Source organism: Macaca mulatta, chromosome 11 (assembly GCF_049350105.2).
Source record: "Macaca mulatta isolate MMU2019108-1 chromosome 11, T2T-MMU8v2.0, whole genome shotgun sequence".
NCBI lineage: Eukaryota > Metazoa > Chordata > Mammalia > Primates > Cercopithecidae > Macaca > Macaca mulatta.
Window position 1 is genome coordinate 139,648,100 of NC_133416.1, and position 27,284 is coordinate 139,675,383.

At 57.6% G+C, this 27,284-nt stretch overlaps 2 protein-coding genes across 4 annotated transcripts in view; one reads left to right on the forward strand and one right to left on the reverse strand.

Annotated features, from left to right (window-relative positions):
• The window catches only part of GALNT9 (polypeptide N-acetylgalactosaminyltransferase 9), a 122,613-nt gene that overhangs the window by 64,399 nt on the left and 30,930 nt on the right, over nucleotides 1-27,284 (reverse strand). For all 3 annotated transcript variants that reach the window (XM_028830209.2, XM_028830210.2, XM_077955879.1), the window contains exon 2: nucleotides 22,246-22,426. In XM_028830209.2, coding sequence (XP_028686042.1) covers nucleotides 22,246-22,426 — 181 coding nt within the window. The remainder of the gene's footprint in view (nucleotides 1-22,245; nucleotides 22,427-27,284) is intronic.
• Nucleotides 118-20,814, forward strand: LOC114671009 (uncharacterized). The gene is made up of 7 exons (XM_077954822.1): nucleotides 118-279; nucleotides 411-517; nucleotides 679-785; nucleotides 966-1,037; nucleotides 1,147-1,470; nucleotides 4,590-16,421; nucleotides 16,831-20,814. The coding sequence occupies exons 1-6, from the start codon at nucleotides 118-120 to the stop codon at nucleotides 4,658-4,660; spliced, it is 843 nt and encodes a 280-aa protein (XP_077810948.1). The 3' UTR covers nucleotides 4,661-16,421; nucleotides 16,831-20,814.

Consider the following 27,284-nt stretch of genomic DNA (forward strand, 5'->3'; position numbering starts at 1 on the left):
CTAGTAACAGTAACACGGCACCCAGCATACACACAGCCCCTGTGCCCACCCTGTCCTCAGAGCAACCTCAAGAGATGAATGTCCCCGTTCTACAGACAGGAGCCTCCCCCGTGGGCCATGAGTGCAGGTGCTGGGATTCCAACCCCAGCTGTCAGCTTCAGGAGCACGTTGGGGACGGTGCTGCTGGGCACAGCTGAGGAGCCAGGCACAGCCAAGGAGCCAGCCACCCTCATGGGCAGCCACTTCCCGCCCTGGCTAGCAGCTGGTTCCGAGCCTCTGGTGAGAATTTCAAAGGGACGAGGGCTGTGCGTCACCATCACATTTATCTGGACTGTGGTGCTCAGCGAGGGAGATTTCATCACTCAGAAAAATGCATTCTGACAAGAAGACTTCACTCCATTAGTCTGTAGAAGAAAAAGCTTGGATCGCACAATTTTCATGAACTTGCAAAATGTGTAAAACAAAAAATCCTGAGAAAGGAAATAGATCTTAGGACAGACTGCGGGAGCGGCTGCAGGTTGGAGAGGAGATGTTTTGGGGTTGTGGGGGCAGAGGCACTCCCAGAGCCCAGCGGGAGAGGGGCAGGGCTGCTCAGAAAGCCTGGGACCAGCTCTGTCCCACGGGGCGGCCCCTCTCACCGTCCCCAAGCGCACGCCCTGTACCTGTTTGTTCCTGCAGGTCTATCTCCCCCCATGACCAGAACGTGAGCCCCGGACAGCAAGCTCCTTTTCTGTCCCGTTGGCAGCTCTATACCAAGAACCCAGGCTGTGCCCGGCACACAGCAGGTACTTTATAAACATCTGTGTAATGAGGGGACAAATGAAGACTCAAGGGGCCCCACAGGCACCGGCTGGGCCCGTGAAGTACTCATGCCTGTCTCCGATGCCTCCTCGAAGCAGTAGAGGAAGCCGCTGGCCTTGGGGACAGTGGTGGACTCCACCCCTTCTTTCTCCCTCCATCACTAGGCCAGGAGGCGTCGGGGCCACATGCACCTGTGCTGAAGAACTCGCAAGCAGCAAGGACAAGGGATTTATGGCGTGAGCATTCCCGGGGGCCTCCAGCCTTTTCAGACTTTAGAGCGAGGGCGGGTGGGGGCAGAGAATCCCTGTCACCTACTCATTCTCAATGACCTCTCACTTGATTTAGAATCCGTGTCCGGGACCCACTCCTTGCCCCAGGATATCGACGACCTTTTATGGATGGATCTCAGCGGCCACTCGCTTTATAAACAAGCTGCCTGCGTGGAACAGGCTTCCCTGCAAGCTCACGGCCGCAGGTTTGAGGGATGGACGCAGAGGCCCCCGGGACGCTGGCCATGCTGGGGAGCGTGTGAGGTGCCCAGGAGCGATGAGGGCGACAGAACCTTCCAGATGCACCCTCTGCTGTCCGCTCAGCAGGAACACGGAGAAGCCGAGCCGGGCTGGCCTAAGCAGAAAGAGGGTTGGTGGCTCATCCGTAGGAAAAGTCCAGGTGGGTTCGGTTTCGGGCCAGCTTGACGGGGGGTCAAAGCTCGTCAGCGGGACGCGGGCCTCCGTCTGCCTCTCTTCGCTCCAGCCTTCTGGCTCCAGTTTAATCTCAGGAAGGCCCGTCCGCGTGGCCGGAGGCCGTGTCCCCGCAGGTCCGGACCTTCCAGGGGTTTGAGTCCAGGGCAGCAAACCCGCCTGTCTTCCCAGGACACGCAGGAAAACATCCCTGTGTCTCCCGGGCTCTGACTGGGTGACGTGCCCTTCCCTGAACCAATCGCTGTGGCCAGAGGAAATAGGGCGCTCTGATTGGCTTATGCTCCATTGCGTCATGCACCAATCACTGTGGCCAGAGGAAATAGGGCGCTCTGATTGGCTTATGCTCCATTGCATCATGCACCAATCACTGTGGCCAGAGGAAATAGGGTGCTCTGATTGGCTTATGCTCCATTGCGTCATGCACCAATCACTGTGGCCAGAGGAAATAGGGTGCTCTGATTGGCTTATGCTCCATTGCGTCATGCACCAATCACTGTGGCCAGAGGAAATAGGGTGCTCTGATTGGCTTATGCTCCATTGCGTCATGCACCAATCACTGTGGCCAGAGGAAATAGGGCGCTCTGATTGGCTTATGCTCCATTGCATCATGCACCAATCACTGTGGCCAGAGGAAATAGGGCGCTCTGATTGGCTTATGCTCCATTGCGTCATGCTGGGCTCAGCACCTGGCCGGTGGGGCTCCTAGAAGTGGGGCCTGCGGATGGTGGACCAGCCGTCAGCAGACGTTCCTGACGGGGAGCAGCGCCAGCGTCTGATCCAGGTTCGAGCCCAGGCGCCCACAGGTGATACCGACAGCCGTTGGGAGCCTCAGTTCTCCGGCACAATGAGGATCCCAACCGCGTCCGCCTCGCAGGTCGTGCGAGGGAGATCCTGCCAGGTCATTTCCACACTCGTGGAGTTGAAGTGTTTTTATTTCACTCCCTGTCACCCACTGTCTGGCAAATGGAAGACAATGAAGACCAGGATGACTTTTCCAAATCTCGCTTTTCTGCAACGCTCAACCCAGCCCCAAGAAACAGATAAAGGAGCTCAAAGATTTTCCAACAAGTCCAAAATGCCCATCAGTGAGGAAGGCAAGTCGCTCACCCTGAAGTTCAGCCCCCAGCCTTGTCCTCCTGCGCTCCTGCTGGGGATGAGGGAGAGGCCACGGGGAGCAAAGGATGGCTGGGCCGGTCCTCCCTGAGGAAGCCCTTTCTTCCGTGGTGGGCTGAACGGTGTCCTCCTCCCGCGACCCAGGACATGGTGTCAGCAGGACGTGACCTCTGTCTCCGACCTCGGAAACATGTCTTCTGGCCCGGGTTTAATCTCGGAAGGGCCTGTCCTCACGTGACTGATTGCAAGTAGGATCTTTGCAGATGTAGTTAAGTTAGGGATCCTGAGATGACCCTGAGGCGGGATCGGTAGGGGTGGGGAGGCCGCACTGACGTCCTTGTTCCCTGTGTGAAGCCCCCCTGCCCAGTAGGGGCCCAGGAAAGAGAATGAAGGTACTTCTTCCTGATGTAGCTTCCCCAATCTCCAGCCAGTCAGCACCCAAAGCCCACGAAGCTCTTAGCCACATATTCCTGCCTTGGAGGGGCCAGGGGCATCTCCAGGAAGCTGTACACACAGTTAGGCTCCAAGTTCAGCTTACAGGGACCTTTCCCTCATTTTAATAGTAAGAGATACACCCCCAGTGAGGATTCCATATGTAATGATACAGGCAGTGTGTGTTGGAGCACTTAGGTACTGGGCGTGTGCACCAACCGCAGGCCTGTCTGCCTTTACACACCTGACCTCACCGTATTTCACGAACAGACACGCAGAGTCAACCACAGGCCTGTCTGCCTTTACACACCTGACCTCACTGTATTTCATGAACAGGCAAGTACAGCCAACTGCAGGTCTGTCTGCCTTTACACACCTGACCTCACCATATTTCACGAACAGACACGCAGAGTCAACCACAGGCCTGTCTGCCTTTACATGCCTGACCTCACTGTATTTCATGAATACACATGCACAGCCAACCGCAGGCTTGTCTGCCTTTACACACCTGACCTCACCGTATTTCATGGATGCACACACACAGCCAACCACAGGCCTGTCTGCCTTTCATAACCAACCTCACTGTATTTCATGAACACGCATGCACAGCCAACCGCAGGCCTGTCTGCCTTTACACACGTGAGCTCACCGTATTTCATGAACAGGCACACACAGCTAACCGCAGGTCTGTCTGCCTTTATATACCCAACCTCACTGTATTTCATGAACGTGCACGCACAGCTCCCACGAAAGGACTCCCCTCAAGGCACCAGGGGCTGCTTCTCCCTCCGAGGAGCACTTTCGCTTTGTGACAAACTTCTTTGCCTACTTGTGTTTTGGACTTGCTCTCAAATTATTTTGTGCTGCAAAGTCAAGAACCTGACCCAGCCACCCACTGACGAAGAGATCATCCTGGATTTAGGGTGAGTCCTAAATCCAACAGTGTCCTTAAAGAGAGGGCAGAGGAAACGCAACATGGAGGCCCAGGCAGGAGGCCACGTGGAGGCGGAGGCTGAGACTCAAATGGCACAGCCACGAGCCCAGGGATGCCTGGAGCCCCAGAAGCTGGGAGAGGCAGGAAGGATCCTCTGGAGGGGGCACAGCCCTGCCCACACCGTGATCTTGGGGTCTGGCCTCCAGAAGGAGGGGGCACAGCCCTGCCCACACCGTGATCTTGGGGTCTGGCCTCCAGAAGGAGGGGGCACAGCCCTGCCCACACCGTGATCTTGGGGTCTGGCCTCCAGAAGGAGGGGGCACAGCCCTGCCCACACCGTGATCTTGGGGTCTGGCCTCCAGAACGGGAGACGGTGCATCCACAGTGTCGGAAGCCACCTGCTTGTGGCCCTTGTTACAGCAGCCACAGGAGATGTTTTGTCTTCTGCTCTCGAACGTGGGGCTGGGACCTCCCCTCCTGCAAGGCGGCTCTGCCAGCACAGCGGTGGCTGCTCCCGGCATTGCTGAGTGGGTCACCACCGAGTCGGGCAAGGGAGATATGAGGGGGGTCCTGGGCCTCTGCCATTATTTCCTGCTGTCCCTAAACAGGCTCAGGGCCTCCCTTGGCTGGGGGCAGAGACTCAGATGAGCATCCCGGCGTCTCTGAGAATAAAACGTGACAGACGCAGCCTCCACTCAGCGAGCAAAAGGGCCAGCCTGAGGCGTGGTCTGTGTCTGGACGTGCAGTTGAGCTCTGTCCCCCAGGAACGGTGAGGAGGTGGCATGTGGGCACAGAGAGGGATGGGGGTGGGAAAAGGGTGAGGAGGTGGCATGTGGGCACAGAGAGGGATGGGGGTGGGAAAAGTTGGGCTTGTCCCACAAAAAGGAAGACACCTGAGCCCAGAGCTGGAGCAGCCAAGAGGAGGGGCGGGGAACAAAGGCGGGGCAGGAGGCAGGCGGGGAACCAGGGCGGGGCAGGAGGCAGGCAGGGCCACATGGCACCAGCTCGTGGCAGGGGTGGATGGGGTGGGCTCCACAGCAGGGGCCACTGGAGCAGACCACACAGAGAGGTGTGTGACCAAACTCCCAGCCACTCACTTCAGCACACAGGCTGGCCCATGGCAAAAAGAGCAGACAGGAGGATGGGAGGTGAGCAGCGGGGGATCCTCAGTGAGGCTAAGACACACTCCCCTGTGCACGCGGAGACCCCACGCCGTCGCATCAGCACCCCAGCGCGCTTTAGGGTAGAACCTGAGCAGCTGATTCTGAAATTCATGTGGGAATGCAAAGGACCTTGGAGAGCCAAAGTGATCTTGAAAAAGAACCAGGTGGGAGGATTCACACCACCTCAAGTTAACGCTTATTTTAGAACCACAGCCATGGGCAGGGCAATGCTGGTGTGAAGCTAGACACAGAGAAAGATAAATCAAAATAGATAAAGGAGTAAAGTGAAGAAAGGATACTGCTTTGGCAAATGGGGAAATACACAAGCACACACACACACGCAGTCACACATGCATACAAATCCACATGCACTCACACTCACGCACTCACACACACACACGCACACAAACCCACACACACACAGACACACGCAGTCACACACACACAAACCCACACACACACTGACACACACGCACACACATGCACACAAACCCCCCACACACTCACACATGCACTCACACGTGCACACAAAACCACACATGAACTCACGCTCACACACATACAATCTCACACACAAGCACACTCTCAAACACATACATGTACACACGCACTCACACCCATACACATGTTCACACACATACCCACACCTACACACGCACGCACAAACTGAAACACAAACATATGCTCTCACTCACACACACCTTGGCAAGCAACAAACACTTCTCATTCTGGATAAATGAATTTTGATCCGTATCTTCCACCACATACAAAAATTAACCCAGAGTGGATCATTGACCTAAATGTAAAACCTAAAACCATGAAGTCCCTGGAAGGGACTAGAGGAGAAAGTCGTCGTGCCCTTGGCTTAGGCAAAGATTTCTTCAATATGGCAACAAAAGCACGATCCAAAACAAAACAAAATGGATAAATTGGACTTTATCAAAATACAAAATGTCTGTTCTTTGAAAGACACTCTTAAGTGAATAGAAAGACATGCCACAGCAGACTGGGAGAAAGTATTTTCAAAGCACGTGTCTGATAAAGGACTTGTATCCAGAAGTAACACAGAGCTCTCAAAACACAAAAGAAAACAAAATGTCCAGTGAAAACTGGGGAAAGATCAGAACAGACCCGTCAGCACTGAAGATGCCCAAGCAGCCACCAAGCACGTGCGCAGGTGCCCCCCAGGCAGCCGCCAGGGAGCTGACTGACACTCGGAGCCACACGGGGGCCGCTGTCTGGTTACCGGAAGGGCTGATGTGCCCTCGACGTACAAAAGCAGCGTCGGTGAGGGTCACAGAGGGGCTGGAACGCCCACGTGCGGCGGGTGGGGATGGGAGGTGGCACAGACCCTTGGAAAACAATCTGGCTGTTTGTTGAAACATAAAACGTGGATATTTGAGCCTGGAGTGCAAGCCAGGGCTAGAGCTAGATGTCTGGGACTGTTTGCCTCCATTAGACAGGACTGAAAGGCACAGACAGAGGGAGGAGGCCAAGGCCTGGGCCCTGGAACCCCAACCTCAGAGCTCTGCAAAGGCACAGAGGCTGTGGGCTGTGCGGCCAGGGAGGACCCAGGGCGGCCTCAGCACAGAGTCAGGGGGAGGCCTCGCGAGGCGGCGTCACCTGCCCGACGGCGGCCGAGGAAGATGCTGGCCGAGAATTTGCACTGGGCTTGGTGACGGGCAGCCTCGACGAGTGTGATTTCCACAAGTGGCAGGTCCCACCCCCCCGTGGGAAAAGAGAAAGCAGAACCAGTGGCTGCGAGCTTTTCCTAGGAGCGGGACCGCCAGGCAGAGCAGAGGAAGGGGCAGGAGGTCAGTGGTGTCCTCTGGGCGGGAGCCACCCAGTCCCATTTGCGTCTGGTGCTGCTGGAAAAAGCGGGAGACAGCGGAGGGGAGTCGGGGAGGAGCCTGTGCCGGGTCCTAGAGCCCAGGGCGGGGTGGCCTTCGCCCAGGGCAGGTGCCGCTCAGAGCAGGAGGGCGGGGCGTAGGAAGCCGGGCCCGTGGTCAGACATGGTTTCAGCTCAAATACCAGAAGTGACTGTGAAGAAAGCAGGAGTTCGGCTCCACGAATTCGGGGCCGAGGGCGGAATCGGGAAACAGACACCGCTGGGAATGCACACCTGGGGCAGGTGTCAGACGCATGGGGCCGGAGCCCTGTGGGGTGGCACGGGGTGCCTGCTGGGATCCTGGCCTGACCACTCACTTTCCCGTGTCTAACCAGCTACGCAGGCCTGGCCTTTGACTGTAGAACACACCGGCGAGGGAGACAGGCGCACCGGATCGGCCAGTTCCCCGGTGACTTAGGCCCAGCCTGCTTTATAAACAGCTCTGAGGTCTGAACTGCACAGACAGACCCTCTCACTGAGGGCACCCCCAGGTGATTTCGGTCTCCAGCTCTGTCTCAGGAGCCACGCTCTGGAAGAAACTCTTCAAAGAAAACTGTTCCTGAGACTGCTCTCGTTCAGTCCAACAAGAACAAGTCCCATTTAGGGACGAGAAAGGAAATAGGGTCCCATCTATTACAGGACATAGTGCTGAACAGACACCTTTTGTAAAACAGTCTATTGACTGTGGCCAAGACAATTGTAAAATATGGGATCGATTAACACTGAGCTTGGCACATAGTGAGCACCTCTGATCCTGGGTGTGAGAAACAGAAGCTAAGTTGTCATAGAGGGGAGCGGGGCTGAGAATCACGCCAAACCCCATGTCTCCCTGAAATATGATCACCAGGAACCTCCTCCAGAAGGCAAAGGCAGGCACGGAATCCTGCAGGCTTCACGGAGCCCTGCCTGGGGGCAAACCGGAGAGCTGGGGCCTGGAGTATCCGGCAGGTGATGCCACCTCTGTGCCCTGCCAGGTGCCACCTGGAGATAAACCCCAGGGACAGGAGCCCCTGGGAACAGCTGGCTTCACATGCTAGCTCTTGGGTACATAATGTTCGGATTTTACGACTGTAATCAATAGGAATCCAATTTGACTCTAATTGACTTCAATTCTTTCTTTAAGAAGAAATGGATCGGATGTGTCTGAGGTCCCAGGTGGAGCTGTTGGCCGTCATCTCCCAGCCAGAGCCCGGCCACACAGCCACAGCCATGGCCACGGCACCCTGCAAGGGATGCCAGGAAATGTGCTCTTCACTCTGGCTGGAGCCCAGATACATTTCAGAATTCTGTCAGGGAGGGGGAGTGGGAGAAAAGTAAGAGGGAGATGATGGTCAGTCATCGACACAGAGGGAGGAAGGGGAGTGGGGGAGGAGACAGGGAGGCAGAGGTTCAGAGAGAGGAAGGAGGAGATGAAGCAGAGAGACAGAGGGGGGAGGAAGGAGGGAGGGAGGAGACAGAGGCAGAGAGAACGAGACAACAGCAGCACAGTCCTTAAAAATCAAGTAGAGGGGAGAGCAGGTGCCTCAGCCGCTGCCGTCCGCTGCTTCCCCACAAAAGATGCTGCACCCGTCACTCTGCGCCCGTCACTCTCTGCCCATCACTGTGCCCGTCACTCTGCGCCCGTCACTCTGCGCCCGTCACTGTGCCCTTCACTCTGTGCCTGTCACTCTGCGCCCGTCACTGTGCCCGTCACTCTGCGCCCGTCACTGTGCCCTTCACTTTGTGCCCATCACTGTGCCCGTCACTCTGCACCCGTCACTCTGCGCCCGTCACTCTGCGCCCGTCACTGTGCCCTTCACTCTGTGCCTGTCACTCTGCGCCCGTCACTCTGCGCCCGTCACTGTGCCCTTCACTCTGTGCCTGTCACTCTGCGCCCGTCACTCTGCGCCCGTCACTGTGCCCTTCACTGTGCCCGTCACTCTGCGCCCATCACTGTGCCCTTCACTCTGTGCCCATCACTGTGCCCGTCACTCTGCGCCCGTCACTGTGCCCTTCACTCTGTGCCCATCACTGTGCCCGTCACTCTGCGCCCGTCACTCTGCGCCTGTCACTGTGCCCTTCACTCTGTGCCCGTCACTCTGCGCCCATCACTGTGCCCTTCACTCTGTCCTTCACTCTGTGCCCGTCACTCTGCGCCCATCACTGTGCCCTTCACTCTGTCCTTCACTCTGCGCCCGTCACTCTGCGCCCGTCACTGTGCCCTTCACTCTACACCCGTCACTGTGCCCTTCACTCCGCGCCCATCACTCTGCGCCCATCACTCTGTGCCCGTCCCCCGTGCACCCTTCAGTGCTGTGTGTTACTGTGGCAGCAGCGGCCACATGGGGCCACATGGGGCCACACGTTCTCAGCAGGGCGGTCACACGTGAACAGCTCGTGTTTGTCTCTGAGCCCTGGAGACACGTTTGCCAGCCGTCGAAACTCCAGTCACCCGCCACTGCCAGGGCTCGAGGGCAGGGGGAGGAGGAGACAGGAGAGGGGAGAACGCCGTCACGCCCCGCCAGGCTCCCCAGCTCAGAGCAGCCCCAGAGCCGTCGGGGGATGCACCGTGGGGACGGAAGCACGGCGGGGACCCCTCTGTGGGACCGGCCCAGGTCTCACGAGGACCCAGGGAAGCGCCCCTCAACAGGACACAGTGGGCAATGGCGTGGGCAGGATGGGGTCGGGGCAGGCGCTCCTTGGCGTTCTGACGGTGGCTCCACACAGGCCCGCCACAATGCCCCACAGCAAACTTGTGCAGAAGAAAATATCGCAGTGCCACCGTCCCACTGCCGGGCGCTAAATTAGTTCCCAGCTTCCCACGACACCGGCAGCAGTGGGAGTGCCAGGGCAGGTTGTCGCACATTCCTTCTGGACTGTTCTGTGTTTTCCGCAGGAGAGTGCTCTATCGCACTTGGTGCCATTAATGTGCACCTAACAACCTGGCACTCATCACAACCCTTTGTAGACAAATTGCTGTTTAAACTGGAAATAATGTAATACATACACCCCATTTTTCACCCAGCACTAGTTAGCATAAAATAATTTGTTTTACCCATAATACAGTACCCTTCTCAACGAACAAATTGTCTTTAATTTTTAAAGGGATATTTATCAACCATACATTAAATATAACGATGAATGAAGCAATACAAAGCCTGTGCCCGACGCCCAGTTTAGGAAAAGTGGGTGATCACCCCGGCGTCCACCCCCCTCCGCTTCGCAGGCTGCCGTCTCTGGGCCTCGTGTGCGCCTGGGCTGGGCCTTCCCCATGGCTCTGCCCCACACCTTCCCATCCCCAGTCGCGCCCGGCATGCCTTTGAATTCAACGCCATGGCCATTGTCTCCCGCACACAGGCCTCAGAGCCCCACTCCTTCTCCTGACGTTTGAGTTCCTGAGATTCCACCCAAGTGGCTGTGAGCTCTGTGGTCATTCTCGCTGCCAGGCTGTGTCTGTTCTATGAAATCACAGTTCCACTCTGCTGGTGGGGGCAGCAGTGGCTTCTGGACTCTCGTTCTTTCTTTCTTCTTTATTTTTGAGGCAGAGTCTTACTCTGTCGCCCAGGCTGGAGTGCAGTGGCTCACTGCAAGCTCCGCCTCCCGGTTCAAGCTATTGTCCTGCCTCACTCTCCCAAGTAGCTGGGATTACAGGCGCGTGTCACCACACCCGGCTAATTTTTGTGTTTTCAGTAGAGACAGGGTTTCACCTTTTTGGCCAGGCTGGTCTCGCGTGATCCGCCCGCCTAGGCCTGGGGCTCCTGTTCTTGTTTGGTGCAGCTGCTGCTGGCTGCCTCCTTCTGGTTTCCAGCTGTGCCTGAACCAGCTCGCCCCACTTCAGTGGTGGCAAAGTGCCCTTCCTGGGGGCGGGCAGCCCAGGACCCACAGCTGGGCCCCCATAGGCTTCAGCAGCTCTGTGTGAGCAGCCCTGGCCCCTGGCCCTATGCTGGAGGCAGCGTCCTCCCCATTCCGACGTCACAGAGGAAACAAATGTAAACCGCCCAGCAGCGGCCCCCGAGTAACTCAGCCTGAGCGGAACCCGAGGGTTCTCTGTGGGATTTAAGTGGCACCGTTTCTGTCAGACAGAAAATAAACAAAATTTATGGTGTTTGGAAAGCATCAGAGTTGAACGAGATCATGGCACCCGGAGCCGCTTGAGAGCCGCAGTGATTGAGGGCTGGGCAGAGGCGACGCGGCTGGGGACAGGCCAGGAATGTTGGCCGTCGCCCCATTCAGGGAGCACAGGGCGCCCTTCCCAGGGCCTTGGGGCTCGGAGGAAATTCAACCCTGTCAAGCTCTGAGGACTTCGGCGCATTTAGCTGTTGAAGGAAGACCCACTGTGGTGGGCTCCAACGAGCATTTTCACATTCACAGTGAGGCCAGCCCGTTCCCGCTCCCACCAACCCATTGCAGGCCAGAGAAAAGCCAGACGCCTGCTCCACGTCCCTCTCACACTTCTCCGCTCTTCACAACAGGCAGCCTGGCCAGCCCCTTCTCACCTCCCTGGGCACTGCGGCTGCAACCCCAGGCCTGGCAAGGTCACGGTGACCTCCACACCGGCCCATGCAATTCCAGGCTTCCCATCACCCCTGAGAAGGTCAAAGGCCCGGGTTGCTCAGCCAGGCTGCTCCCTCCACCATCCCCTCTCAGTTTCCTTTGGCTCACTCCCCTGCGGCCCAGCCCCTGGCTCTGTGGCCCGTGCTCTAGGCCTGCTCCTGCCCCAGGGCCTTTGCGCTCCCCACCCCCACCTGGATACCTGGATGGCCACATGGGCCCTCACCTTTCAAGAGGCTCACCCCGTGCTCAACGTAAAATCACACCAGGGCCCCAGCCTCCAGCGTGTTGCTCTGCATCTCCCGCCCCCACCCCCGGCTTGCTCTTTGCATCCCTGCCCTGCTCTCCTGCCAGCCAGGGCTCCTGGAGCAGGGGTTCTGCCTGCGGGTTTGCTGTTTCACCGCCTCATCCCGGCACCCAGAACTGTAGACGCACACGGGGCTCCATGTGTGGCCTTTACGGAGCTTGAATTCATCGCTCACGGCAGAGGGGAAGGCAGGTGATGAGCAGGCAGCATCCAAAGCCTCAAAGCTGTCAGTGAGTCTCCAAATGGTTTTGTTTGAACATAACATTAAAAGTCTAAGTTGTGGCTTGGGCTGAATTAGAAGGTACAGCACCACACACACACATGCACACGTGAACATATGCCACACACAAGAACATAGCCTCCACACACGCACACATGTGCAGACACATCTGTGAACACACCACAGACACACATGTGCACACAAGATACACCGCACACACACGCACCCTCCCCCGTGGGCTCCTGGCAGCAGGGGCTGTTCCCACCACTCAGGTGCTTGCCCCACCTGGGGAACTGTCCAGTTGTCACCAACTCACTTCTAAGCCATCCATCGGGGCTTCCCAGCCTTAACCCCAGACTGCAGGCTCCGCCTCTCCCTATCCAGCCTGGCGTGCAGGGTGTGATGTGTAAAGGTTCAGCCCCTCCCTGTCCCTTCTTTCCCCACATCTAGGCTGTCCTCGCCAGGCCATGGACTTCTGCTGTCGCCCTGCTCGGCTCCTTTCCTCCTCCTCCTCCTCCCCGTAAAACGTGGGGCTCACCCTGGCGGGAACTCCCCAAGTAGCGGGGTGGAGTTCCAGCCTGGATGAAGCGGAGGACACAGAACCAGGTCTGAGCCAATCAGCATGGCAGTAGGCTCAGAGAGAGATGCACGGCCCAGTCAGAGCCAGGAGAGGGTGGCTGGGCTCCGGGAGACAAGACGTGAGGCTGGAGCGGCTGCAGCCTCTTGCAGACAGTGGAGGCTCAGGCTAAGCCCGCAAGGCCAAGAGGAGCGTGGAGAGCTGGCAAGACGCTGGCCCGATGACATTGCCTGAGCCATGAATCCTACTGGCCAACGCCAGGACTTCCTCAGGCCTCGTCATTGCAGGGACACTTCCCTCCCTTCCTCCGTCTCTCTCCCCACCGCCTCTCTGTCTAGCTTGAGCCAATTTGAGATGGATTTTCTGTCACTTGCTGTTGAAGGAGTCCTGCTCCAGCACAGGTGGATTTCGTGCAAATGAAACCCACAGTATTCAGGTCTGTGTGGAAGCGCTTGCCTGTGATCGGCACGTGCCCTTCGCCTTGTGAACAGGAGCCGTGGGTGATACGAGCGCCTCGGCTGGGCTGCCAGTGTCCATCTGAGGTCCGTCTGTCTTCAGGTGTGTGCTGCGTCTGTGGGTGAGACGCTGTGTGTGCATGTGCGTGTGCCCAGGTGTGTGTGTGGGAGGGGGGGAGCTGGATCCCAGGCCTGAGAAGGCTCTTCCTGCTTAGAGAGTCCAGGGCTGCCCGGCATCGAGCAGGCTCTGCCCCACAGGTCCCAGGGAATCCACACTGCAGCAGGAAGCCACAGGGCGGGAACCTCAGCTTTCTGGTTTGGCTTCCATGAACCAAGGACAAGACTGGCTTGAAGTTGTGCCCATAGAGGCCCACAGAGCTACTTCAAAGGCAAAGACCACCCAGTGGGAGTGGGTCCCCCTTGAGCTCACCCGAGGGTCCCACTCCCCCTGAGACATTTCCTTCCCAGGGCACAGACCCCAGGCCTGGACGGAGCCAGGCATGCGTGAAACGGGAAGATGTCAGTTGGGGAACCGGCTGCAGCTCCCACCCTTTGATGAGAAACAAAACCTGGTAGCTGCCCCTCGGAAAAGCCACACGGCTCGCCGCACGTCTCCACAATGGTGCCTGGCTTCTCCCATCCTCAATGTCCACGTTCCCCACTTCTCATCACAGACCCGAAACGCAGGAGGCTTTAGACAGAGCACCTTCGTCAGGAAGCCGGACTGGGCTGAGGTACCTGCTCCCAGCTCCTCAAAGTGCCATCCACTAAATATGCACCGATTAGAGCTGACGTCCAGGCTGCTCAGGCTTACACGATTAATATGCATGAAGACTCCACACACACAGAGCAGGGGTATGTTACTGTGCTGGGATGTAGGACGGCTTCTCGGATAAGGTCATTCATTTTTATGATTCTGCTTAATTTGGATTTGCCAGTCTTCCTTTCATTATCCCATGGGCCAGTCTTAATACTCAGGACCTATGTTACGTGCTTTGCGGCATAATTAAAGCCACTGCCTAATTAGAAAAGCATCTACTGCCCGACAAAGAAAATCAGTAACGCAGCTCATGGAGAAAGTGGTGAGGAGTTGGTTTGAAAGCGGATGGAATCACCTGTTGGAGCCAGAACACACACACACGCACATATGCACACATCACACACGTGCACACATGTCCACATACGCACGCATGCACACACATCTGCGGACACACACACGTACGCATCACACACGTGCACACACACACCCCTGTGGGCACACACACGGATACATGCACACATGTACATGCAGACACACACATACACACACGCACACACATCACACACGTGCACACATGTCCACATACGCACGCATGCACACACATCTGCGGACACACACACGTACACATCACACACGTGCACACACACACACCTGTGGGCACACACATGGATACGTGCACACATGTACACGCAGACACACATGCACACGTACAGGCATGCACACACTCCTACGTTCTATGTGTGTTTCCGACGACTAGACCCACCAAACCAAACCAATCAGCAGTGCAGTTTCTGCCGAGATAGTTGGCGTCTGAGGGGTTAAAGCCATGCAGGAAATCCAAGTCTGAGTTTTGAGTGGGCCCGGCTGAGCTTGCTTTTGTTTACTTCTTTAATCATCCATGGACTCTTCTGAGGCCTGCAATAGCCGGGCACACCCACCCATGTGGGACAAGATGCAGCTTCGTGGCTGCCTGCAGGGGATGGAAGACTCCCACAGACGCCTGCTAACATCACATGCCCATGTGTCACCGCGATGCCACGTCCAGTCTGAGCCATTCCTCGCCCATGTCCCTGTCCTTGTTGCATAGCCGGCCTCCAGCGTGTGGCTTCATGTAGTGACCGGACTGTCGTGTGACTTTCTGCCACGGTTGCCAGGGTTGGCACTGAGGCAGACCTGCTGGGGGATTCTGGGTTGCAGCTGGAGTGCTGGCACTGGCTGGACGCCTCTCTTCGTGCTGCCCAGGGTCCGTCCACGTCGACTCCCCGTGTGAGGCGTGTGGGCTCCCTCACAGCCCGGCGGTTCCAGGACTGCTAAGGACTCCCCTGCAGCCCCGGCTCTGCTACCAGCACTGGGCTAGAAGCAACTCACCTTCCCACAGCCGCCCTGAAGGCACGTAGCATCACCCTGGATGTCCTGTCTTGATGGGTGCAGAATCCCACGGGTTTCAAGGGCAGGAACGAGGTTCTGGAAGGCGTGTTTCCATCCATCCTTGGAAAATACCATCTGCCACAATGGGCTCTGTGAAGAAGTGAGATTCTGGGAAAACGCACACCGTATAACAGGAGCCAGTGCACGGCGGCCCAGGGGCCAAGTCCTGCCACCATCTGTTGCCATGGATGCAGGGGCCCGGCTCCCAGCCATGCCCGCTCACATGGGACTGACCATGGCCACCCTTCTGCCACAACAACAGGGTTGGGGAAACTGATAACTATCCCTCAACAGCTATCCCCACGGAGACTGTGGGGCCCAGAAGCCTCAAATGTCGACATCTGGCCCTTTCTAGACAAAGTGTGCTGAGTCCCAGGACGTCAGCCACGAGGGAGTTGCTGCCCAGGCACGAGGCAGCCTGGCGAGGGAGTCGCTGAGCAGGTGTGACTGCAGCCTGGCGCCTGAGCTGCAGCCGGGACTCCGGCTGGGGAGACACTTCTCCAGGGGCTGGGGAGCCCCTGCCCCGAGCATGGCTCTGAGCCTCTCTTCTGAAGCTGAGGCCCTGCCTCTCAGTCAGCATCCAACAGTGGCAGTCACAGAAATCCAGGTCAGCCTGGGGAGGCAGACATGCTTTGGTTCACACAATGGCAGGGCCTAGGGAGGAGCTTCAGGTTCTGCTGGACTCAGGGCCTGGGATGTGCACTCAGGGGAGCCCCTCACACGAGGCCTCACTCACACCCAGATTCCCTGCACGTCCCAGCCGAGGCTTCACTCACACCCAGGCTTCCTGAGCGTCCCGGCCAAGGCGGTCCTCAGAGGCCCTAGCTCTGTGGTCTGCACATCTGTGTCCCTCCCACGGTCACATGTTGAAGCTGTGACCCTCTAACCAGTGACACTATCAGGAGGCGGGACCTTTGGGAGTGACAAGGTTGTGGGGTGGAGCCTCGTGATCGGGAAATGGGATTCATGCCATATTCAAGGGAGTCCCGAGCTGCCTCGCCCATTTCACCCCAGGAGGATACAAGGGGACAGCTGCCGACAACCTGACAGAGACCCTGTGCCAGGCCCCACCCCACCGGCACCCTGACCTTGGACTTCTGGCCTCAAGAACAGTGAGAAACTCCATGTGTTGTTTATAAGCCACCCGCTCAGTGGCGCCCTGACCACGGCCAGCAGCTCTGAGGCCCTCCGTCCACCCCGGCCCCCTTCCCCTCACCCCCACACCCTCTCTGGTTTTTCTAAACTCCTTCTCCCCGTTCTAACCCCACCCTCTGGCCCCTGCGGGCTCTGGAGAAGCCCGGGGGACAGTAGGCAGGGGCCAGGCTGTTGGGCTCCCCGAGGTCCCTGGGGGCTGGGAGTGGGGGTTAAAGTCATCCAGGGTTTTACCGGGGGTGGGGGGGCTCCGGCAAGACCCTGTTTAAACCTCCTTTCTACCACAGCATGAGCACCGGGTCACACCCTTCCTACCACAGTGTGAGCGCTGTGTGATGAGACCCTATTTAAACCTCCTTCCTACCACAGCTTGAACACGGCGTCACACTCCTCCTACCACAGCGTAAGCACCGCGTGACGCTCTTCCTACCACAGCATGGGTGCCACCTCACAAGACCCTGTTTCAACCTCCTTCCTACTGCAGCGGGGCGCCGCGAGTGCCACCTCACACTCTTCCTACCACGGCGAGAGCGCCGCCTCACAAGACCCTGTTTCAACCTCCTTCCCACCACAGCGGGGACGCCGCCTCGTGCTCTCTGGGTGTGTCTCAAGGTGTGGATAATCCAGACTTCTGAGTTTAAAAAAATACCAAAAATAAAATAATTAGGCATCCAACATACAAGTTATTTGAGGACTTAAAAATAGCACAGCAGGCTGGAACACGAGGCCTCTAACCCGATGGTGCCATCTACACCCACAGCCCCCGCCCGGGAGGGTCTGAGCCAGGCAGCCTCCCCGGGAGCCGGTGCTGACACAGCCAGAGAAACCATGCCAGACCCGGGCCCCGCTGTCCCCAACACCTGCAGGCCAGTGACTCAGGGCGGTGGAGAAAGCCCAGAGGAAGTGGAGGCAGAGCTGCCCTCCCTGGGGCCGGGCCCGCCATCTGGACGTGTCTCCAGCCGCTGGTTTAGGGGAATCGGGAGGGCTCACTTGAGCGTCCCTTCTCTGCTCGCTCTTCCAACCCGGGACAGAAGACCTGACTGCTGCCCACACCAAAGGGTGTTCCCAGGGCACACGCCGCTCGGGCCCGGGCAGGCAGGGCCGCTCCTCGTGCTTGGGGAGCCTGGAGCTGTCGGCCCTGCAGCTGAGGCCACGGGAGGCCAGGGACATGCAAGCTCGGTGCCCGAAGTCACTTCTAGAGCGGGTTCGGTGTCCCTGAAGGTCCAACTCTGCCCCTAGGCATCACAGAAAATGCCACTAGCCCCTGGTGTGGACGCTGGGCCCCCGGGGAGGCCTCTACCCCGTCACCCAGCCCGTCCCAACAGGACTCAGCCTCCAGTGGCTGCCATCAGACCAGGGCACGGTGACTGTCACCGCAGAGGGCCGCGTGTGGGACGGCAGGGGCCGCGGGGTCTCTGTGCTCCCCAGTAACCCCGGTTTCCGCCGGGGCGGCCCCGCTCCCCAGCCCCCTCCAATGCGGATTTAGTCTCGTTTCCCACAGGGAACGTGTAACAAGGCTTGACCAATCAGTGAACGCCATTCCCCAGGCTGTTGGCTGTGATTGGGTCCCAGACAAGCACGTGACCCACTATGGGCCAATGAAAGTCGCCCGAGACTGTCGCTTGCATGGTTGCTGGGACGGTCCAGAGTCCTCAGTGGGGACGGTGGCTGCAGCTGCCACACCTGGAGCCTGAGGATGGCGCGGGCCAGTTCCTCTCTGGGATCTCCCCTCCCCGAGCCCAGGCTCTGCTCAGCTCAGCCCCATGCTGTCCCCTGTGCGACCGCTGTGGGCTTCCTGCCAGGCTCCTCCGCCCTCGGGCTTCTGTTGGGTTCAGTCTTGGGAGGCAGCCCCAGAGCCTGAAGGGTGGAAGGAATGAGGGGCATCCCAGATCCCCTCCCCACCGTCTTGGCAGTGGTTTCTTCTCTCCAGAGTTACTGTCCCTACCCCCTGTCCTCTCTCTGCAGCTCCAACTCTTGGCTGGGCACCTGTGATTCTCGCCCCTGTCCCTTCAGGCCGTGGAGAGAAGAACATTCCAGTGCGGTCACTTCCTGGATCAAATTCCTGGATGCCCAGTGTCCACCGGGTGTCCTGGATTCACCGTGGTCACTGCCTGGATGCCCAGTGTCTGCCGGGTCTCCTGGATCCACTTCCTGGATGCCCAGTGTCCGCCGAGTCTCCTGGATTCACCGTGGTCACTGCCTGCATGCCCAGTGTCCACTGGGTCTCCTGGATCCACTTCCTGGATGCCCAGTGTCCACCGGGTCTCCTGGATTCTGCCCATGTCCACGTGAGGGCACCATCAATTTCCTGCGAGGATCCTAAGGGAGTCAAGGTACATCTAACCCGAGAGCAGTCAGGGGTGGACTATCCCCTAGATCAAGCCATACCTGAAGCCCCACCTTTCAGTTGCCTGAGTCAACAGAGTCCCTTTTTGGGTTGAGCCATTTTTAATTGGATTTTATGTCTTATTGACTGACCCATCCGGATGGCCAGCAGTAAGGGGTTTCTTTTTGGAGGATGAGGGACACCAATGTGTCTTCTCCAAGGTGAGGAGATGCCTGAAGGACAGGAGGCACTCACAGGAGGCCCTGGAGACAGATGTGCCCCACAGGCATCCCGAGGACGCCTGCGGCCTGGCAGCATGGAGACTCTGGGTGAAAACAGAACCTTGTGAGCTGCCCTGTCTGTGTCTGTGAAGCAAAGTGTCCGGAAGGGGTCTGCGTGGAAGCTTCCGAGAGCGGTTAGGGGAAGGGGGCCCACGTCCTCCCCAAAAGGCTGGAGAGGGAGGCAGGCTGTGCCCCCAGCCCAGAGTCGGGAGGAGGCCGGCAGGCAGCAGCTGTGGAAAGGAGGCGGAGCCCCAGCAGAGGAAGGAGTGGGACAGAGCCCGCCCCAGAGGGAGACGAGACCCCGGGGAAGAGACCCCTCAGGGCGGCCCCCCAGCCCCTCCTGGGCTCAGCTTTCAGCCTGCACCCCCGTCTGGTCCCTCAGAATGACTGGGGTTTCCACTCTTTCTGTAAAATCTCTAGACTCCATGTCCCCGCTCTGCCACCACCTACTCTCTGTGGGATCTCAATAAGATTTAACCTTTCTTGCCTCAGTTTCCCCATGTATAAAATGGGACAATAACAGGCTCTGCCTCTAAGCTCGCTGCAGGAATTAAGGGAACAGTGCATGGTCTGCAGCCAGCCCCTTGCAGCCAGCAGTTCTTCAATGACCCCAGGGAAAGGCCGGGCACCGTGGAGATGCTTCCCAGCCATACTCGCTGAGCCGCGCTGGGTTCGGGTCTCTCCACCCAAGCTCCTTTTTGGAAAGTGGTCCCTGGGAAGATGGATAAGACCCGGCGTCCACCGGGGTCTGCTTTCTAAGTGGTACGCTGTGAGGGCCGTTGCAGGTGAATAATTCCCTGTGATCTATTCTGCAGGCACTGGGGAAGCTCCAGGTTGGGTACGGAGCTGGAGAGACCGTGGGCAGGGCCTGCGAGGGGCAGGCGAGGGGCCAGGAGGCCTTCGCGTTCGAGCTTCTCGGCCACAAGTGCAGGGGCGGGCTGGGCGTGGGGTGTGTGTTTCACTGGTGTCAAAGCCTCCTCACTTTTTTGGGGAAAGAAATGGGATATAAATACATGTGTAAATATCTATATAAAATTCACATTCTCTAATTCAGGAGGCAGATAGCTGTGTGCCTTCAAACCAGAATATCTGTAAACTGGGTTTCTATCAGTGAGGGTACAGAGCAAATGCCAGTTCTTTCAAGGTTCACTCCGATGTCGTCTTCTGTGATATAAGAACGAAGCTGGGACTGGCCACTCCTGCCAGACTTTATCTTGGCAGACGGGGTTTCCTGCCGCGCAACAGCTGCCTAGAGGCTCATAGCCAAGAACGGTGCTCACTCCAGCAGTGAGGCTAGCCCTGACAGCAGAGTTCACCCCCAAATTTAGGACACACAGGAGCCTTCAAACCCCCCCCCACACCCACATGTGCACACATGTACACACGCACATACATGCCTGCACACGTGCACACACACACACGCGTGCACACACACACGTGCGCGCACACATGCACACGCACACACCGTGCACACTCAGTGCACAGGTCAGCCGACGTGCACCAGCCACTTTCCAAACCGAAGTCATTCCAGCCCCAAGTCTGTAGCTGGCACCACATGAAAACACCACTGTGTTCTTACTTACGGAGCATGTTTCTTTAAATTGGCCTATTTTAAAACTAAATGCATTTTTTATTTGAAAAGGAATCTTCATTTCACCGCTGCAAATGGAAAGCTGGCATCGCTTGTGTTAAATCATGGTAACCATGAAAATAAGTGGAATGAAAATAAAATAATGTCGCACTCTGGATGTGGTTCAGGTGCTGAAGCCTCCGTGCCCAGGCCTCAGCCCTGTTTGTCTAAACGACTCATGGAGACCCCTCCAGGAGGAATCAGAGCCTCGGGAGCTGGGCCCGCCTCACCTGCACCGCTCTGCTGTCTAAGGAAGACTCATCACACCTAGAATCGGTTCCCAGGGCGTGTTTGTGGGAAAGGTGTGAAGTGGGCCCCACCTGGCTAGAACAGGGAGCTCCAGCTTCCCACAGCCACCTCTACGTGGCCCGGGGCGCTCCCTGCACCCCCAGACACCGCAGGCCTGTCTGGCCATCTCACGTCCCTCCGTCCACACGCGGGGAACCCCAGAGCAGCTGAGTGAACACCCTGGGAACCACTGCCTGAGTCACAAGGAATGGAATGGGGCTGAGACACGCCTTTCCTCCCCCCTTCTTTTCCCTGCCAGCCTCCCCATCCCCATCTCAAATGAGCTCCTGGCCCAAGAATCCTGGTGTCAGGGTCCCCTGGTGGGTGGGGCAGGCTGACCACACCAGGAGCTGCAGAGGGGGCTGCCCTCCCACCTGCTCTCCCTCTGGCAGCTCCAGGAGGAGGCAAGTATGGCTGAGGCCACCTGCCACCACCCCACGGTGACAACGCGGCCCTGCTGGGCAGCCCTGAGCGCCCGGCTTCTGCAGGACGATGCCACCAGGGGCCCTCCCAGGGAGCATCCTGTCATGGGCTGGGCTCTGTGGACAGAGGCGCAGAAGGGGCTGGCAAATCCTGCCTTGTCGTGGCTGCTCCCTCAGGGCAGGTGTGAGGGTCAGAGACCAGGCTCCATCCCGAGTGGCACTGAGGCAAAGCCGTAGCCTCCAGGGCCTGGCTCCTGATTCACCCACTCTTGCAGCTTGGGGGGCGACAGGATGGGAGGTGCGCAGGCCACGGATGGAACGGGAATGCCCTTCGCTTCAGACACAAGCGACACCCAGCTCAGCAGTGAGAGGCCACAGCAGGTGGGACCAGGGCTGGCAGGGCCTGACACAGGGTGCCTGTGCTGCATGAGCCATGATGCCTCAGCCCGGCTTCCGCGGTCCCCAGATGCAGCTACGGCAGGGGTGCCCCAAGCCTGGGGTAGGCCCTGGGAAGGACGCCCGCAGCCAAAAGTGGGGGAGGGGGAGAGACACAGAGAGAGAGAGAAAGACAGAAGATACAGAGAGATTGAGAGAAGGAGAGAGGGAGAGACGGAGAGAGACAGGGAAGACGGAGGAGGCAGGAGGGCCCCACGGGCCGGGACTCCTGACCGCTCCACTTTCCCACAGCAGACCTTTGCGCCTTTCTCCCAGGAGCCCACAGCTCGGGAGACCACTCACTTCCCCGGCCGGCGCGGGGTGGGGGCACTCACTTCCCTGGCCCGGAGTGGGGGCGGCTCACTTCTCCAGCCAGCATGGGGGGGCAGCTCATTCACTCACTTTCTGGGCCGGTAGTCGGGGATGCTCCGATCCAGGGAGATGCGGTCACTGAGCTGAGCGTTGTAGCCGTACTCCTCATACTTGCCTTCCGCCTCCTGGCCGTCATCACGCAGGGTGGCCGCCAAGCCGCCCTGGCCCAGGCCTCCTGGCCCCTCCACCAGGCCGATGGGCTTGGCGAGGCCTGGGGGAAAGGAAGAGAAGGAGGTCAGGCAGGCCCAGGACACGCTGCATCTGTACCCAGGAGACTCCCCTCCCACCCCTCTCCCCGACGGCCACTTCCCCCGCCCCCGGTGCAAGCCCAGCAAACTCTGCAGATGGGAGGCTGCCAGCTTGGGACATTCCAGAAAGTGCAGAGTGAAGGGCGGTGCTGGGCGGAGGAGGGAGGGATGAATGGGTGGTGCATGGGGCTCTGAAGGCGGTGGACTCTGTGTGATGCTGTAATGGTGGAATTTGTTACTATGTATTTTTTGATTCAGGGTCTTGCTCTGTCACTCAGACTGCAGTGCAGTGGCACTATCTCAGCTCACTGCAGCCGGGCAGCCTGGAACTCCCAGGCTCAAGCGATCCTCCCACCTCAGCCTCCTGAGTAGCTGGGCACACCACCAAAACCGGCAAATTTTTGTATTTTTAGTGGAGACGGTTTCACTGTGGTGGTCAGGCTGGTCTTGAACCCATGACTTCAAGCGATCCACCTACCTAGGCCTCCCAAAGTGCTGGGATTGCAGGCGTGAGTCACTGCACTGGCCAATACTTGTTCTTACGCAATTGTCCAAACCCACAGCAGGTGTGACACTGAGTGAGCCCCTGTGAGCCACGGCCCTGGGTGAGCCGCCTGCATCGGGCGGCGTCGGCTCGATACACAGTCACACTCACGCACGTTCACGCCCGGGCACTGTGCCTGGAGGGTGGAGGATGCGGGAACTCCGCTCAGTCTCTATCAGCCCGAAACTGCTCTGACGGTCAGACCTACCGATGCTAAAAATATTAACTCAAAAACTGCAACGACTCTAAGAAGATCAGGTGTTTTAAACGCCACGCCACTGCCACCAACCCCACCAGCCCTGAGCTGGACACATATCCGCACGCATGCTGCTACTCTGGGGTAGGAAGAACCGAGCCGTCGACACAGGCAGCAGCCAAGACGCGGCTCACACACGTGACGCCAAGTCAAAGAATCAACACAGGAGACCTCATCCCGTGTGGCCACCGGCGTGAGGTTCAAGAACAGACGGAATCCCAATCCCATCCCACAGCCATCGGGGCGGGACGGGGACCCCGGGCTGGGGCAGCGTCGACTGGAAAGGGGCCGGTGGAACCTCTGGGCTGATGGGGAGGCTCCACGGCTTTGTCAGGGTGTATGGCGCGGGTGCCCAAGGGGGCCGGGCCAGGGAAAGTTCTAGGTGCTCAGTTGTGCTGGGCAAGTGGACGTGCCTTGGGGATGCTCATCCCACGGGGACGGGGGTGAGAGGGGTATCTGCCCCCATAGATGGCACCGTTGGCTGTCTCTGAGCTGGGAGTCTCTGGGGCATCGTGGATTTGGGAGGCAGGTGCCCAGGAAGAGGCGGCATGGACCCCTGGGGCTGGGCTGCCTTTTGTCAGCTTGCACAGAGAGGTCTCTGGTCCTCGGAGGAGGGCCGGTGGAAACACAAACTTGGGAAATACCCGATGCTGACCTCCCACAGCTGCCCGCATAGGAGGGGCCCTTCTCTTGTGGCACCAGCTCCTGGGGCCCGGCGGGGTCTCTGTAGGATTCCTGCTCCGGGCAGGGACCGATGCCCTGGGGAGACTCCAGTCCGTGACCCTCCCCCCACAGCAGGGCAGTGAGTGGGTTTCTCCCCTCCGCAGAGCCGAGGCTTTGAGCCTCCTGGAACCTCTGGACTTTCTGGAATATTCTATTTTAAATGGATAAACAAAGTGTTCTTATTTATGTAGGACTGAAGGCTACAGATTGGACGTACAATTGAAAAACGACACAAATCACTTCCCTTTGTTAATACTGTGCAATAAATACGTAATCATGCTATTTAAAAATATCAATACTGCACTTGCATTGTTCACTTTGGAAAGTCTGGAATTGGAGGTCTCCCAGAGGCAGGCACAGCAGCTTCTACCTCGAGAGAGACCTCATCATTCCCAGGGCTCAGGCCTCAGGTGGGGATTGGCCGCTTGGCCAGAGGGTGGCTGAGTGTGGTTCCGGACGGCTGCCCAATGCCTGGCATTGGGGCTTGACACCTGGCAGGAGGGTGGCTGAGCATGGTTCCGGACGGTTGCCTGATGCCCAGCATTGGGGCTTTATACCTGGCAGGAGGGTGGCTGAGTGTGGTTCCGGACGGCTGCCCGATGCCCAGCGTTGGGGCTTTACACCTGGCAGAAGTGTGGCTGAGTGTGGTTCCGGACGGCTGTCCGATGCCTGGCATTGGGGCTTGACACCTGGCAGGAGGGTGGCTGAGCGTGGTTCCGGATGGCTGCCTGATACCTGGCATTGGGGCTTGACACCTGGCAGGAGGGTGGCTGAGTGTGGTTCCGGACGGCTGCCCGATGCCCGGCGTTGGGGCTTTACTTTTTCACTTGTAAAATAAAATATGCACGAGTTAAAAAATTCAAACAATCCAGAAAATCACGAAACGGAGAGTTGACGACTGTGTGCTCTGTCTCCTCTCCAAGCGCCACACTTCAGAGGAGATGCCTTTTTCTGGTTTGAGTCCTTTTCACTGTGTCTGCTGCAGATCCAGGTCTCGCCTCGTCAGCCTGAGACGAGGTCCCCTGACTTCTTGGCATGAAAAATGAGGGGCTGAGCCCGTTTTCACCCCACCTTCTTCCCCTGCCCCCCTCCTTCCCTCGATTTTTCTTAGCTATTATTTTTAGTGATCCTGTGGTTACCTTGGTGGCTTCAAAAGGAATACGTAAGCCTCTATTTCTGGAAGCTCTGACTCTAGCCAGCATCTCCAGACTCCCTGCCTCATCAGATGAGAAATGGGCGCCCTGATCCACCTGCCGCTCAGCTGTGCCGCTACTTTTACACCCCTAAAGGCATCTGTGACACCCACCCTCGGCTCTATCACCGTGAGTGAGTGTTCACAGGACTTGACGACGGGGTGGTTCTGAAATGCAAAGCAGGCCGGGTGTGGTGGCTCACACCTGTGATCCCAGCACTTTGGGAGGCCAGGGTGGGCAGGCCGGGTGCCGTGGCTCACACCTGTGATCCCAGCACTTTGGGAGGCCGGGGTGGGCAGGCCAGGCGTGGTGGCTCTCACCTGCAATCCCAGTACTTTGGGAGGCCGGGGCGGGCAGAACACTTGAGGTCAGGAGTTGGAGACCAGCCTGACCAACATGACAAGACCCCATCTCTACTAGAAATATAAAAATTAGCCATTTGTGGTGGTGCGCATGCACTTGTAATCCCAGCTACACGGGAGGCTGAGGCAGGAGAATCGCTTGGACCCAGGAGGCAGAGGTTACAGTGAGCTGAGATCGCGCCACTGCACTCCAGCCTGGGCGACAGAGCGAGTGAGGCTCCATCTCAAAAAAAGAAAGAAAGAAAGAAAAAAAGCAGTAAATTGACATGCCCACATCAGGATTACGTAGTTACAATCCACCATGGCACCAGCACGGCATGGACACTATGACGGAAATATTCTATCACCCACTAAACCTGTGCTGCTTAATGAAGAACTTTCAAAGGTCAAGACAGTATCATTGATTTTCCTGTTACACTATCAATTTCTCAGAATTATGCATATTTTGACTTGTTTTAGGTTTGGATCTTGACTTTTCACATGCCCTTTTGGAGACGACAAAAAGATAATAATAATATCTACTGAGCAAGCGCCCTTCACACACATTAACATGTCATTCTCCACAACACCCCTGGGACGTAGGCTCTGTATTTCACCCCATTTTGCAGATGAGGAAACTGAGGCTCAGAGAAGTCAGGCCACACACACAGGGTCACAGGGCTGGTCAGCATCAGAACCATGTTTGAACCCACGCAACGTGGCATGGAGCAGCTCCTCCCGACAGCCGTGCTCTGCTGCCATGTGAGCTCAGGCCTCCTGGCGATGTGACCGGGGAGCACAGCCCCATCTTCCCAGAGATGTTCCCGACTACAGGGCCGGCCCTCAGTGCCCTCGCCTCATGGCCTTCTCACTCCCAGGTCCCTTTGCATCAATTGTTTGCCCAGCGGCCACCCCCGGGCCCTCTTCACTCTAAGCCTGGGTGGGCTCCATCGCCCTGTGGATCCCACGTCTGCTCAGGTCCTGGAGGTCCTCTCATCCCACTGAAGTATGTCTCTAAAGAAGTCTGAAGAAGGGCTGTGTGGAAAGTAAACTTGCTGAGCCCTCAAATGTCTGGAAGTCTCTTTCGTTGCTCCTCATGCTGGCTTGATAATTGTGCTGGGTATAGAACTCCAGGCTCGACGGTTTTTTCACCTCATGCAGCGCCCAGTGCTGCCTGCGAGTGTTCTGAGGTCGGCAGGACCCTCTTTCTTCTTCAGACAGGCATTTTGTTTCTGCCTGTCTCTGGACACTGATTTTTGTTGTTGTTGTTGGGATCCTAGATTTGGTCAGGGCATATCTTGAAGCGAATCACAGTCACACTTGGCAATCCACACTCATGTCGACGTTCAGCTCCAGGAAGTTTGTTCTGTTAATGATGTGACTGCATTCCCATCTGCCATCCCTGTTTTCTCTTCTGTAACTTCTGTTAAGTGAACGTTTCCTCTCCCGGTTTATCTCCTGCCTCCCGAGGCTTCATTCTCCATTTTCATTCTCTTGGTTTTCATCTCATCGGCTTGATCTCTTGTCGTGTTGCCAGTTAGCCTGTCCCTTGAACTGGCTTTGTCATCATCTATTTAATCCCAAAGGATGCTGTTGTCCTCCAGCCGCCCTGCCTTGCACGAATGGCAAACTTGTTTTACTCCATGTGGTTGGCAGCAGCCCAAAAGCTGTCCACATCCGAATCCCTGGAACCAGCGAGTGTCACGTTACACAGCTAAGGGGGCTTGGCAGACGCCCCCAGCTTTGCCTGAATCTGCTTCATTG

Excerpts from the sequence above, each read along its gene's own strand:
- LOC114671009 (XM_077954822.1), top strand. The coding sequence starts at position 118 with ATGAGTGCAGGTGCTGGGATTCCAACCCCAGCTGTCAGCTTCAGGAGC. Across the intron at positions 518-678 it reads GACTGCGGGAGCGGCTGCAG|GTCTATCTCCCCCCATGACC; the intron begins GTTGGAGAGGAG and ends TTGTTCCTGCAG. Across the intron at positions 1,038-1,146 it reads AAGGACAAGGGATTTATGGC|AATCCGTGTCCGGGACCCAC; the intron begins GTGAGCATTCCC and ends CACTTGATTTAG.